The 14,350-nt window shown below is 39.4% G+C and overlaps 1 protein-coding gene across 7 annotated transcripts in view; it reads left to right on the forward strand.

Moving 5' to 3' along the window:
• LTBP1 (latent transforming growth factor beta binding protein 1) overlaps positions 1-14,350 on the forward strand; it is a 377,380-nt gene that overhangs the window by 106,248 nt on the left and 256,782 nt on the right. For all 7 annotated transcript variants that reach the window (XM_084625002.1, XM_084624994.1, XM_084624997.1 and 4 more), the window contains exon 4: positions 10,309-10,484. In XM_084625002.1, coding sequence (XP_084481128.1) covers positions 10,309-10,484 — 176 coding nt within the window. The remainder of the gene's footprint in view (positions 1-10,308; positions 10,485-14,350) is intronic.

The following is a 14,350-nucleotide window of genomic DNA, read 5'->3' on the forward strand; positions in this document are numbered from 1 at the left end:
TTCCTCTGGGTGGGCACAAACTAAACAGTTCCTAGTCTGCGTCAATGTAATCCAGCACATCCCTGCTCCCCGCAGCTTCCTGCAACTCTCATTCGCCGGGAACAGCGAACTGTGGCCATTGGGAGCTGCGGGCGGCTTTGCCTGCGGACGGTCAGTGTAAAACTGTCTCACGGCCTGCCAGCGGATTACCCTGACGGGCCACAGGTTGTCCACCACTGGTATAGACATAGCCTGAGTTTTGCTGATGCGGTGTCTTCTGCCTAAATCTACAGTATAAAACAATAGCTCTGAGCTCTGAATTACCTCAATCCTCACAGTAAATTGTTTAATCTGAAATTTAAAGATGACAGTTTAAATGTTAACACTGTTAACTGTTTCACTGCTGGTCACTTGCAAGAAACATCCAACTAATTTGTTTATCCTACAGTCACTAACTGCCTCTCTTGCCTCCCCAATTGTCAGAAGACCCAATTGCTCCCCACCAAGTTGCTAAAAGCTTTAGTTTTCCCTTAAACAACTTAAGTGGTGGAGTTACTATTTTTTAACATAAAAATATTGGCTCAATTGAAAACTGATAGTGTGGGAACAGTGTAAAATAAATTGTATATAATATAATTAATATAAAATTAATAACACTGTGACTACATACTGATTGCGTCACTAATTTTCATATTTAATTAATTAAAATCCTCAACTTTGAAACATTTAAACAAAAGTTACCAAATTTCTAGTGTGTTGCAACACAATGCCACAAAATCTAGGAATCTCCTCACAAAACTTAAGGTCACCTTGCTGCAGGCTACGTAGGGCCTTGTCCATGAGACAGAAAGCAACAAGAGGGCTGTTCCACATGTCAGAAGTTGCAGAGAAATAGGCTTTCATATAAATACTGTTGAGATTAGCAAGGAAGGAGATGTGGGATAGATGAGCAGATAGGAAGGGGAAGAAAGTAGTGAGAGATCAGGTCTTATGTGTAGCTTCTTGAGGATGGAGTGCTATGATTCTTCATCTTTCTACATGTGCACAGGTCGACAGCAGTATTCTGCATATTCAGCATTCTGGAGCCTGCAGGGCTGAGATTTTGGGAGACCAAAGGGAAAAGATTTACAGTACTCAAGGAAATTATGATATTGTTGACCGTTTCAGAGAAAGTGGACTTGAGAAAGTTATTTATATGGAAAGTGTTGCAGAAGAGATAAGACAGATTTACAGATGCTGAAAATGAGAGAGGAAGAGATTTCATGGTCAAGCATGATATCAAGATTACAGAGAGTTGAGTTAAACAGGAAATCTGAGTTAAGCAGAGAAAGAAGAGATGGAGTTGTGTTTGTGGATGCTCTTCTTGTCCAGCAAAGGTGCTTGTGTCCTGAAATGTAAAGCTGAAGAAAACTGAAGTTAATTTATTTGGTTTTGGCAGGTCATGAGAATGTTTAAGAAGGAGTTAAAATGGTGTCAAAAGATATATACTTGTATAACTGAACATAATCAGTGTAAAGGGGGTAGTTATGGGTAAAGTAGACATTTGTATTTTATAGACTCCTATTTAGAGAGCTTTTCAATTACAGATCTTTTTACCTGAGATATGGTGAATAATGAATTTTTTTTTTGTTGGAGTGTTTTTAGAGTTCCATGCCACTGCAGCTTATCTGATTAAAAAGTATTAAAAATCCATACTATCAATTTCTTTTGTCTCAAATAAAATCTAGTTTACATTTTGTGCAAAATCTCAGTTTAAAAACAAAATTTTGAATGAAAAGTCTCAAAAAATCTGAAACTAGAAACTTCCTTTTTTTAATGTGATAACTTTCAGATATTGTTTAAAGATTGCTCCTGCACTGTGACTTTGTTCGTGAAGTATACCCTGGAAGAAAGTGTTTTTGCTGAGATATTAGCATTTTCATTAGAAAAGGTTAACGTAACCTTTGCTATTCTAGCACAAATACAACACAATATATATCTTGTGATGCTTGTACTGTATCTCAGTGACAAGATTTCATCTGTACATTTCAGTTTAATATGAAATTTTTATGAGACTGAACAGAAGAATGGAAAGTTTTGAACGCTCCCTGCTCTTGAAGACATTGTGAAATAGGCCATATTTTATTAGCACAAAGATATGAAGAAATCCCACACACGTATCAGTTTGAAAGTTAAACCTTGTCCACAATATTTTTAAATATACATAAGCAATTTATCTGAAGGAGAAAACAGCTGTCAGAGGCCAGGCTGTATTTTTTTTATTTAAATGGAAGGAAAAATATTGGTTATATTTTCATGCTTTTGAAATCCAGGCCTGACTAGTTTCTTAATTATCACAAGAGTTTAAGAAAAATCAAATAATCTTCTGTTATTGACGCTTCCATTTTATTTTGGGGTAGTGTGTAAGAGAGGGGAATGAATTGTCTTTTGGGGCCATATAAAAAGATTGCTCTGGCAAGTCAGTTTTCCTTAATTATTACTAGGCGTGGGGGCAGAGCAAGGAAGAATCAGACTCACAGTAAATAACATGAATTTAGAAGGAGGCAGCCTGAGTCAGGCTTGGCTTATTTAGTCTAGACAGGACTTTTCATGCCAAATGTTGCTGCTTTCATTTCTGCCTGCCAGATCTGTTTGATAAAGGCAGTCCAGGAATGCTATATATCAGAGTAAGAAAACTTTCTTTTGCATGCAGGTTACTTAGTGACATTGAGGTTTAGTCCTCCCTTGATGTGCTTTCAAAACCTCATTAATATTTGTGGGTATTGTATGGATGCATTGAAGGGAGAGGTGGCACAATGAAACATCTGTTCATGTGGCTCATGTACACGTTAGCCAAGGAGATCTTATTAGTCAAATGTATTTAAGTGAATATCCATTTTGACAATTTATTTACAGTCTTGCTTGCACATATATTGCAGCGATATAAATCTATGTGAAATGAAATCTTATTTAAAAATCATACTTGATTTATACAATTCTTAATTTTAATCTTGCAAAATAGCATGTATTATAGTAGCATTAGTATTATTTAACATTTACATTGCAGTAAAGCTCAGAGGCCCCACTGAGCTATGTTCTGTCCAGACTCATAGTAATAGACAGGCCCTGTCCCAAGGAACTTACAGTAAGAGAAGACAGCCAACTTTTTAAAGTTGGGGGCAGGGAGAGTGGGAAACAGTAAGATATATGCAATTTTTATATACATTTGTACTGTTGTTTATAAATAATTAAAAGAAGAGCTAGATATCCTTAGTGGTCACTCAGCTTGCCTATCTCTAATTGGTTGATCTCTTAAAGGTGTCATAGTACATTAGCTTTGAGGAGGGATTTATTTAGAGGCAGTAAACAAATGAGACTTAAGAGTTTGTGAATAGGAAGACTGAGTAAGAGGGTGTCAAAAGAGATGAGGAGAAGGGGAGAGAAGAAAGGTCATAAAATACGTTCTTCGAGTACGTGTCAGTGTGGATCCCACTGTTAGGTGCACATGCACCTCATGCACACAAGATTGGATTTTTTTTTTGAATAGCAGTGTCCAATGGGGCTGTGCATGCACCCTCCACCACCTAATGCTCACATAGAGTGTGGAGCAGCTGCCACCCTGCCTCAGTTTCCTCTTCCCATGCCTGGCAGCAAGACTGAACCCAGCAAGGGTTGAACCTGCTAATGCTACTGAGCTCAAACCCATCCCTTTTTAACTAGTTTAGTAAAGAAAACCTATCTTCACCTTCCTTATTCTTTCTTTTCTTAATTTGGACATTCTAAAGGAAAAGACACAACAACCCTCTTTCAGTGGGGTAAGGTGCCTGGTTCCTACTGCCAGGACAGTCTTTAAATTCTTAGGGTACAAAAAGTGACTGAACTACAATGGACTCATCCCCCCTGGGCAACCAGCATAGTTGATACCTACTCTGCCTGGGGGAGAGTCTCATCCCAGATAAATATTTGGTGTGTAAATCCTTCTCCTCAAGGACTTGCAAGTCAAGGGATGCACTTATCTAGAAGAGATCCTTCAGGAGTACAGGGGAAGAGGCTTCTATTCCCAATATTTCTTTATCCCAAAGAAGAAAGGGGTGTGTGTGTGTGTGTGGGGGGGGGCTATCTTAGTCCGGAGGAGACTGGACAAATACATATGCCACTTTAGAAGAAGACTCCATTACTTCACCTCTGCAGGCTCAAGACTGGTTCATGGCTCTTGACTAGTGAGATGCATACCTCCACATAACCAATCACTTGGCCCACTGGAAGCACTTGAGAATTCACAGTGTGGTCAAAGCATTACCACTACAAGGTGTTTGCACCCAAACTCTCCCCAGTACTGTTGGTCTTTCTGAAATGCCTAGCAGTGGTAATAGCCCACCTGAGAAGGCAGGGAATTCACATCTGTCCCTACTTAGGTGCCTGCTTCTCGTCCCTCTGCCTGGATGCTGTCAAATTCTGCCATCAGAAGAGGCTGATCCCTGTTCATCCTTCATCTCCTGTGAGTCAGCAGCAGCCTAATGGATTTCCTGTGTGGGCAGTCAATGACCAATCACAAATGGTTATTGCACAGATCCATCACAGAATCGATGTTCCATCATTTGTGAGGATAAAGTCAAGTGTCAGAGCTACTGGTCCAGAGGAGGCCTGAGTACAGGACTGTTACCAGATACTTTCCTTTTGCATTGGAACAAAGGCCTACTCTCTGCGTTTCTACCAGTTTCCCTAATTCCCAGGATAATTTCCAAGATCAAAAGAGACAAAGCCATGATCATTCTCATAGCTCTGACAGAGACAATTTTGGCCAATAGAGCTGCTGCAGATGTCCCATCAGCCTCTTATGCAGCTGCCAGACTACCTAGACCCGTCTCACAGTACCACAGCCTGATACTCCATCCAGACCTAGAGTCACTGCACCTGACGGTATGACAGTTGGCTGGTTAAGTACCATGGCTAGAGACTGCTCCCAGCACATCCAGGAAATCCTGAATCAGAGAAGGAAAACATCTACCAGAAGGACATACTCATCTGAATGGAAGAGGTTCTTGATATGGGGACATACCAGGTCCAGGGTTTGCTACTGAAGATCCAAGACTTTTAGTTACATTTAAAACAAGCCAGCCTGTTGTTCAGCTCCAATGATGTTCACTTCACAGCAGTCTGATTTTGCCATCCAGCTTTCATGCTTGGTTTCCTCTCTTTCCATGGTATCAAAGTTTCTCAAATGGCTATTGCTCGCTTAACCACCTGTTAGAGAGCCATCTTCTGCCTGGGACCTCAGTATAGTCCTGCAGCTCAAGGAGTCTCCCTTCAAATCTCTCTGAATGTTCCTTATATGACATAAGCTTTCTAGGAAGTGTACAGATGCCACACTTCCTGTACACTGTTTATTCAGTCTTTGGTCTTCTGGTACACACTTCCTGCTGGGGCAGAAACAAGCCAAGGAAAGGGCAGTTGCAGGCTTCAGCCACACAGAGTGGTAGAAAGTTGTTACCTGTTATATTCACAATAAAAGGTTTATCCTGATAGTGATCTGCTTTGCCAGTAAGGGCATGTCTACATTTACAGCACTGTAGTGCTCCGTGTGAAGATGCTACCTCCACTCCCATCAGATTAGGTACTCCACCTCCCTGAGAGGTGATAGCTATGTTGATGGGAGAAGCCCTCCCATCAACATAGCACTGTTTACTTTGAGGGATTAGGTCAGTATAACTTCACTGCTTGGGGTTTGGATTTTCTACACCCCTGAGCAATGTACTTATATTGACATAAGTTCATAGTGTAGAGCAGGGCTAGGATACTGTGTGTGACCAGAAGTGGAAGGCACAGCATGCAGGAAGATCCAGAGGGAGGTAACATTGAAATGGCTGCTACAGAGCCCGTGCAACTTCATGTAACTGCCCCACCAGCCCTGAGAATCAGCGGAAATGCTGAATGCAGCGATTTCAGCTGTATATGAAGGCCATAGGGGCAACTAACTGGAGGAGGAGCAAAAGATTGCTCTTCTCTTAATGGTGAGAGGCACAGAATCCCTAAATGTACACAATGCATTCCATACAGAGGTAGTGGGGAAAGAGAGGAAAGCTTTGCAGAAATAATGAAAATGTTTTGAGGATCATTGTATTCCTAGTAAAATGTTACTTGAGAGAGAGAGCGCTGTTCTGGATGAGAACACAGAATGAAAGAAAAGCAACGGAGGAGTTTGTTACAGACTTAAAACTAAAAAGTCAGTTGTGCGAATATGGAATATTAAAACTCTCTGATTTAAAGACCAGATTGTCCTGGGGTATAACAATAAAAGTGTCTGTGAATGGTTACTAAGGGAGATGGATTTGACACTAGAAAGGGCAATATGTATTTTCCAAGCAGCAAAAAGCACAAATAAAAAGCCTAGAGAAAGGCATAGAGCATTTGACTGTGAGTACGATAGCTAAACCAGGAAGGGAAAAGTTAACAGAAATTAAATTGGCCAAAGACCAAAACCTGGAAAGCAGGAAACAATTCCAGGAATGTGGCAACCATTCTGAGTATAGGAAATGCCCTGCATTCTGGCAAATATGTAGAAATAGTTATAAACCCAACCATTATGCTAAAAGGTGCAGAGAAGGCAAAAAAGTGCACGTATTAATTGCAGAAAGGTTTCCTCAAGTGAAGAGCAAGAGCTATTTTTAAGCACAATAACAGAGGAGTCTGAAAATGCAAAAGATCGACTAATTAAAATGTGAACAAATGGCACATGTATGACATACAAGATAGACACTGAGGCACAAGTAAACATAACAGAAACTGACAGATGTAAGGAGCATAAAAAAGCAGAAGAGGCAAAAGTGTCTGTGAAAGACTATAATGGAGCAACAATTCTAGTATTGGGAGAGTGCACATCGACTGTTAAAGATAAACGGAAATTGATAAAACAAGAGTTTGTGGTGGTACACAGAGGCAAGCAACCAGTCTTGGGTTTACACATGCTTGAGGTGCTTAGTCTTGTTAAGAGGATGTATACAAGAGAGAGTCAGAAAAACGACAAAGAACTAGATATGAAAGTATTAATGGCATCATGTGAAGATGTAATCACAGGAAATGTTTGCCTCCCAATAACTTATAAGACTCCAGGAGTATTTCACTGTACAATGATCTGGATGCTGGACAGTCTAGCAGGTGTGAAAGTGTACATTGATGACATCATAATTTGGGGCAATACAGCCTTTGGGCATTTGGGAGAGACAAGGTGGGTGAGGTAATTTCTTTTATTGAACCAACTTCTTACAAGCTCTGTTTAGTTCGAAAGCTTGTCTTTTTCACCAGCAGAAGTTGGTCCAATAAAAGATATTACCTCACCCACCTTGTCTCACTAATATCCTGGATCCAGCATGGCTACAACAACACTGCAAACATTGAACATCTGGGATGACTGAAGAGAGATTGCAAGAGGTAATAACCTTAAAATGAAAAGGTCAAATGTCAGTTTCAAAATAACATAGTTGACATAAAGAATGACCTCCAAAAGACTTTTACCTGATGAATCAAAGAGTCTTGCAAAACTGAACATATGGAGACCTGAAGATAAAAAGGGAAGTTAGAGGCTGTAGGCATGTTGAATTGTGTCAGCAAATTCATACCTAAGACAGCTGCTTCATAAGGGCATTGAATGGGCATGGATACCAGGTCTTGAAAAAGAGTTCAGTAATTTAAAGGACATTCTGTCATTCGCTCTAGTGCTGCAAGTTTTGAGCCACTGAAAGACCTCAAACTCTCCACAGCTGCCTTCAAAGGAACGTTGGGAACAGTATTATTACAGTGCCATGGAACTAATTAGCTGTCAGCATGTGGGCTTTGACAGCCACAGAGAAGATGTATACACTAATTGTAAAATTGACACTAGGTCTGGGATATGGGTGTACAAGATTTCACAACTTTCTCTCTGGTTGTAGCTTCAATGCAGAAACTGATCACAAACCACTGATTGCAATACAGAAAAAAGGACTTGGAGAAGCAGCACTAAGGATGCAGTAACTACTTTTATAAATACAGAAGTATGTCGTCAGCCTGGAGTTCCTACCTGGATGCCACTTAGTAATGGTAGACACACCTTCAAGAGCATGTGCTCCATCTGACAATACACAATCTGATATCTGGATCAATCAGTGAACATACAGCACGACACTTTTATCATATTCACATGTATCTCCAGGCATATGGCATGAATTGGAGACAGAAGCAGCTAAAGACGAAACGCTGCAAGCAGTGATACAAGTGATACATAAAGGTAGGGACAAAATTAATACTTCCCAACTGCCTGTTCCCGCTATAAAAATGAGCTTTCAGCAATCTCAGGAGTCCTCTTGAAGGGGACCTAGATCGTGGTTCCCACAGTGATGTGAAGGAAAACATTGGAACAAATACATGAAGGGGACCTAGGAATGACTAAATCAAAAAGAGAGCTAGAGATGTTGTATTCTGGCCACAAATAAATATTGACACTGAAGAAATGGCGAGCAGGTTGGAATATGTCAGAAGTACAGAGAATCTTAGCAGAAAGAACTAGTGATATTGCATAAAAATCTTGCAGCTCCATGGGAAAAAGTAGGAATTGACATGTTTAACCTGGAAGACATAATCACCTGGTTACAATGGACCGGCTTGACCGCTTTCCTGGAAATAGTCATGCTTGACGACACCACAGCAGCAACAGTTGTAGGCACATTAAATCTGTATTTGCATGTCATGAAATTCCAAAAACAATAATAATGGACAACAGATCACAGTTCAAAAATCGGGAATTTCTGGACTTTGCTAAAATGTACAACATTCATCATAAGACATCTAGTCCCAGATAACTTCAAGCCAATGGATTCATTGAATGTGGAGTATGTATAGTGAAGAACTTGCTCAAAAAAGCACTGGATGCAAGACCAAGATCCATCTTTAGTACCACTCAGTTATAGAGCTACATTGCTGAAATGTGGAAATCATCTGCTAAACTTTACAACAGATGTCTAAATACTTGAGTACCAGATATGGGACAAAAAGAAAGGAGTAATAGTGAGGAAATGAGTGGGAAAGTACAGTCAAGGGAGAAAGATCCCTTGCACAGTTAAAAAACAAAGACTTGGTGAGAATTTGGAAAGATGGGCACTGGTCAGTCAACTCTACAGTGATCAAAGAAGCTTACCTCTCTCATACTCAGTGATCATAGATGAAGGCAAAATTTTTTGAAGGGATTGTAACCATCTGACAACTTGGGCGAAACAGATGAAGTGAAAACAGACATACAAGGTGAAAACACTTCATCAGAGGCAGGAAGAAAGCCAAGTAGCAGCCTGTAAGCATGGTGTGACCCTGGTGAAGCCGAGAGTAAGATTCCGGCTCTGGTGCTGGCTAAAGTGGCTTGGGGCTATAAGCAAAGAAGTTGTCCCATTTTTTGGTTCCTGCTGCCTTCAGAGAAGCAGGTCTTTGTACATTCCTTGCAAATAAACAAGATGCATCAAAGAATTTACCGGACTTCTTCATAAATTTCTGCTCCCAGTTGGGACATCCCTAGGGCCCTGAGCTTTGACTAGCTGCTTGGGTCAAAAAGGGGTAATAATAATAATTACAAAAATACCTCCTTTAAAACACACTTAAATGGTAAAGATTTTCACTGTTAATTCAAATTAAAAAGGAGGGCTCACTGAATATATTTCTTTCTTTTATTTTGATAGTGGACTAGTCATTCTGGGCCAAATTTAGACTTGGTTTAAGTAGAGAGGTCCATTAAAGAGGTTAAAAATGTGTAAAGTGATTGTAAACCTAAATGCTTTAGCTCATAAGCCAACCACTAACTGACCAAGGAAGAAACTTCCCTAATGAGCAAGTTATTTCATTATTTCTTGTATCTTTAGCTGAAGTACTTGGTACCACTCATTGTAGGAAACAAGAGAATGGCCGAGATGCATTTCTACTTGTCTGAACCAATCTGGAAATTCCTACGTTCTAACAAAATTGAGTTCTGACTTGGAGTTCTGAGGAGAGATCCCCTCCTCAGCTATATATATTTTTTGGTAATCTGTTAAATGATGTCACTACTTAGTAGGAATATCATAAGACAGTCTCCACAAGTTTAATAGATCCCCTTTGTAGGATGAGCTATAGACTGACAAGGCCAGGAGACTGCTAGAGGCGTGACCAGGTAGAATGAATAGAAACTCAGTTGCTATGTTTCAAAGCCAAAGACTTTTTTAATCCAATAAGTTTTCCAAACTTTATTTTAAGACCTTAAAATGAGTACAGATGCGTTATCAATAGTTTCCTCTCTGTGTGTGTTTGCTTGTATGGTTAATTTATTAATTTCACCTTTTTGTTTTCCTTAAACAGAATGATACCACTTTCATCTCAGACTTTGATGATGAATCTTCATCATGGCCAGACACAAGAATATGTGATCAAACCCAAATATTATCCAGCAAAGAAAGTGATTTCAGGAGAACAATCCGCTGAGGATTCATTGCCTCTAAGAATGGGCCAGAATCAACTTGCATCACCTTTCCATTGTGAGTAAAACTGTAAACAGATAGCATAGAGAAAACATAGTTTCAAATTTTGGAAATATTTTGTATGATGTCTGGATGGATCTTACATGTCAAAACAGATAAGTCAAAATAATAAAAAACAAGATATTTTTCATACAAACAAGACGGTCAATATTTAGTATGGTTTCCTGTTTATAAAAAAAAAATTGAACCTGACTCACATTTAGAATTATGTAATGCTATTTCCACATCATGGCTTCTTTTCAGATAAAAAATGCTCTGTGAACTCTGCTAGATTTAGATATAACAGAGAGTATAGCCAATATAAACTGACAGATCCCTTCCTCCAATCTTCTATTCAGAACACACTTCTTGAGAAGCTGGCACTCAGAATTGCATTCTGATCAGTGACATTTTTTTAATGTTTAATTTATTACATTTTATGTACTTTTGCACAATAAGAAGAGTTTTTAGTTAGTTTTCGTAAAGAATGGTTGTATAGATGCCCAGCTTGTTGCCTTGGTTCATGTCCCATCATGTGGGCAGCTCAAGGACAAGCTTGGTCTTAAAAGGTGGAGAATGTGATTAATTATGAGTTAGGCATTACAAAGTGTCTACTGGCTTGATCTGAAGAAATGTTCTGCGCGTTAAAAGGTCATGCAGTCGATTTGAGGAAGTAAGGTGTTTATCTTCTATTCCTAACAAACTTTTTCTGCCTAAACTTGATTTCAGTATATGTTAATGGTTGTGTATTATGGTAGAGAGAAACAGTTTTCTGCTGTGAATTTAGAAAGAAGTAGCCTCACACTAGTGAGAGTAGCTGAAAAGCTGTGAATATAGCTTCTGTCATAAATATAAAGGGAAGGGTAAACCCCTTTGAAATCCCTCCTGGCCAGGGGAAAGCTCCTCTCACCTGTAAAGGGTTAAGAAGCTAAAGGTAACCTCGCTGGCACCTGACCAAAATGACCAATGAGGAGACAAGATACTTTCAAAAGCTGGGAGGAGGGAGAGAAACAAAGGGTCTGTGTGTCTGTCTATATGCTGGTTTCTGCTGGGGATAGACCAGGAATGGAGTCTTAGAACTTTTAGTAAGTAATCTAGCTAGGTATGTGTTAGATTATGATTTCTTTAAATGGCTGAGAAAAGAATTGTGCTGAATAGAATAACTATTTCTGTCTGTGTATCTTTTTTGTAACTTAAGGTTTTGTCTAGAGGGGTTCTCTATGTTTTTTAATCTAATTACCCTGTAAGATATCTACCATCCTGATTTTACAGGGGGGATTTCTTTATTTCTATTTACTTCTATTTTTATTAAAAGTCTTCTTGTAAGAAAACTGAATTCTTTTTCATTGTTCTCAGATCCAAGGGTTTGGGTCTGTGGTCACCTATGCAAATTGGTGAGGCTTTTTATCCAACATTTCCCAGGAAAGGGGGGGTGCAAGTGTTGGGAGGATTGTTCATTGTTCTTAAGATCCAAGGGTCTGGGTCTGTAGTCACCTAGGCAAATTGGTGAGGCTTTTTACCAAACCTTGTCCAGGAAGTGGGGTGCAAGGTTTTGGGAAGTATTTTGGAGGGAAAGACGCGTCCAAACAGCTCTTCCCCAGTAACCAGTATTAGTTTGGTGGTGGTAGCGGCCAATCCAAGGACAATGGGTGTAATATTTTGTACCTTGGGGAAGTTTTGACCTAAGCTGGTAAAGATAAGCTTAGGAGGTTTTTCATGCAGGTCCCCACATCTGTACCCTAGAGTTCAGAGTGGGGGAGGAACCTTGACAGCTTCCATATGCAGTTATCTGTTTATTTCACTACTCTATAAATCCATTTTAGTTTGTTTAGATGTTTATATTTAGATGCAAACAAAAAAAAGCATATCCACAGTTTTGGGTGCACTGACAATTAATTAAAATCTCAAGCCACACAAGAGTAACCACACAGCAACATAATAAACAACATTGAAATTAACATAACCAGCTAATAATTCAAAGCAACAAAATAAACTACCCACAAAACCCTATACCCTCACCTTTTCTCATATGATAGTCAGTCAGATTGGCAATATCAGGTGATGGTTTCTGAAATCTTATATTATTGTTCTATATTATTAGCAGCAGAAGTTTCCAAACCATGTAAGATCTTGATAATTGTCAAATCAAAGAATAATGAGAGAAGCCAAACATTTTATTTCATGTGGTAGTTTTTTAGATTCCATTTTAGACCCATTTTTTGGCTCAAAATATTTTTTCCTTTTACACCTTGCATCACTGATTGAAAGAAAATGACAGTTGTTTTACTTGCATTTGTTTGGTATAAAAGTGCTTTTCTGAGATTGTATTTTATATTATATTTTAAATATTTATTTGCTTTTGTGGCATATTTTAGTCTTTCCATCTTCAGAAGCTAGAATTGCATCAATTTGCAGTAGTTAAAGCCTAAGAACTGCCACATAGCCAGCTCATAGACTCTTACATTAAAAGTAAGCAAAATCCGTCTGATCCTTATATACAAGAAAGACTTGTTTGTTTTAAAATGCCATATTCCTATAATAATTTCTATTAACTCCTTAGGGAGTTCCATTCCAACATGATTAGCATCTGAGGTCCAGTTGGTACAATATTTTATAAGTCCTAAGTAGTTACAGTATAAGACATACCTTCAAAGACAGATCTGCGTTTGGCCATCGTTAGCTTGAGAAAGGGCAAGGAGAGGGGTCGATATAGACCCTGATGGTATCTAAGGAGTGGAACTGCCAACTCTCTTCCTGAGGCAGCAGCCCCTGTTGGCAAACCTGAAATTCATTGACAGAGATTTCTGTTCTGTCAGACCAGTACTATTAGGAATAGATAGGGGAAAGACATACTCCGAAGCCAGTAGGCAGAATGGGTTGTGGGGTAAGTATAGCACCTGTGACATCTCCCCCAGGTTTGCCAACAAGGGCACCTGCAGCTGCCTCGGGGCTCCACCTTCCTTAAAGAAGCGAGTGTAGAGGGAGCATTGTTGTTGGATTTTGACCTTTGGGCCAGATCTGCCCAGTTGGGTGTGACAAACTTCAATAAAATAGTTCAGATACACATAGATGTAAAATGAGCCATATTGAATAATTTTTCACAAAGGTTTATGAGCATTTCCTGGTGGAACATTACCCCTTAATATCTCTGAGATGGAGGTGTTTGGTTTGTCTTCTCACTTTCAGAGCCTTCAGAGTTCTAGATTTACTAAAGAGTGCAAAGAATGAAACAGGTGGCTTTTGAGTAGTTATTGCTGCATTTGGAAGCATGCTAAAACTTTTTAAAAAATTCTCTAAATTCTGCTGAGGAGTTATATGAATGCCATGCCAATGGAGCTTGAAAACTCAGTGAGCTCTCAAGATTATGCTGCTTGTATATTAAACTTTAATGCTGGGTGTCTCCCTATCGACCCCTCCAGGATCCAGGATCTGGAGTGAGCAGCGCTCCATCCTTCCTCTGAGATAAAACCCTTCTGCTGCTGCTAACCAATGCACTTAGTCCTGTAGCTCAAATGGTGGCACTGGATGCTGAAAGTTCCTGGTTCAAACCCTATTGATGATATGTGATGGAATGGTTATTACAGTTGCACTTAGCAGAATTTGTTTTTAGTCTTTCCCCTTTAAAGAAATCTAGAAAATTACATTTAAAAACCCTATGTTAAAACAACATTATTTATGTTGTGAAATCAAGTACACAAAAGTAGGAAATGACAGATTTGGGGTTGCCTGCATAATCTTAATTTGCCCCCCTCATGTGTATGCATTATAGTTCAGTCTTTAATTACATGATCACATACGATTTTTTCTACAGGACTGTAGTGGGGTGGTCATCCCACGCCAGCCCTGGGAGAGGGCTGGGGCCAAGAGCCAATAAGAAAAGGCTG

Source organism: Lepidochelys olivacea (genome assembly GCF_965140295.1).
Source record: "Lepidochelys olivacea isolate rLepOli2 genome assembly, chromosome: 3".
NCBI lineage: Eukaryota > Metazoa > Chordata > Testudines > Cheloniidae > Lepidochelys > Lepidochelys olivacea.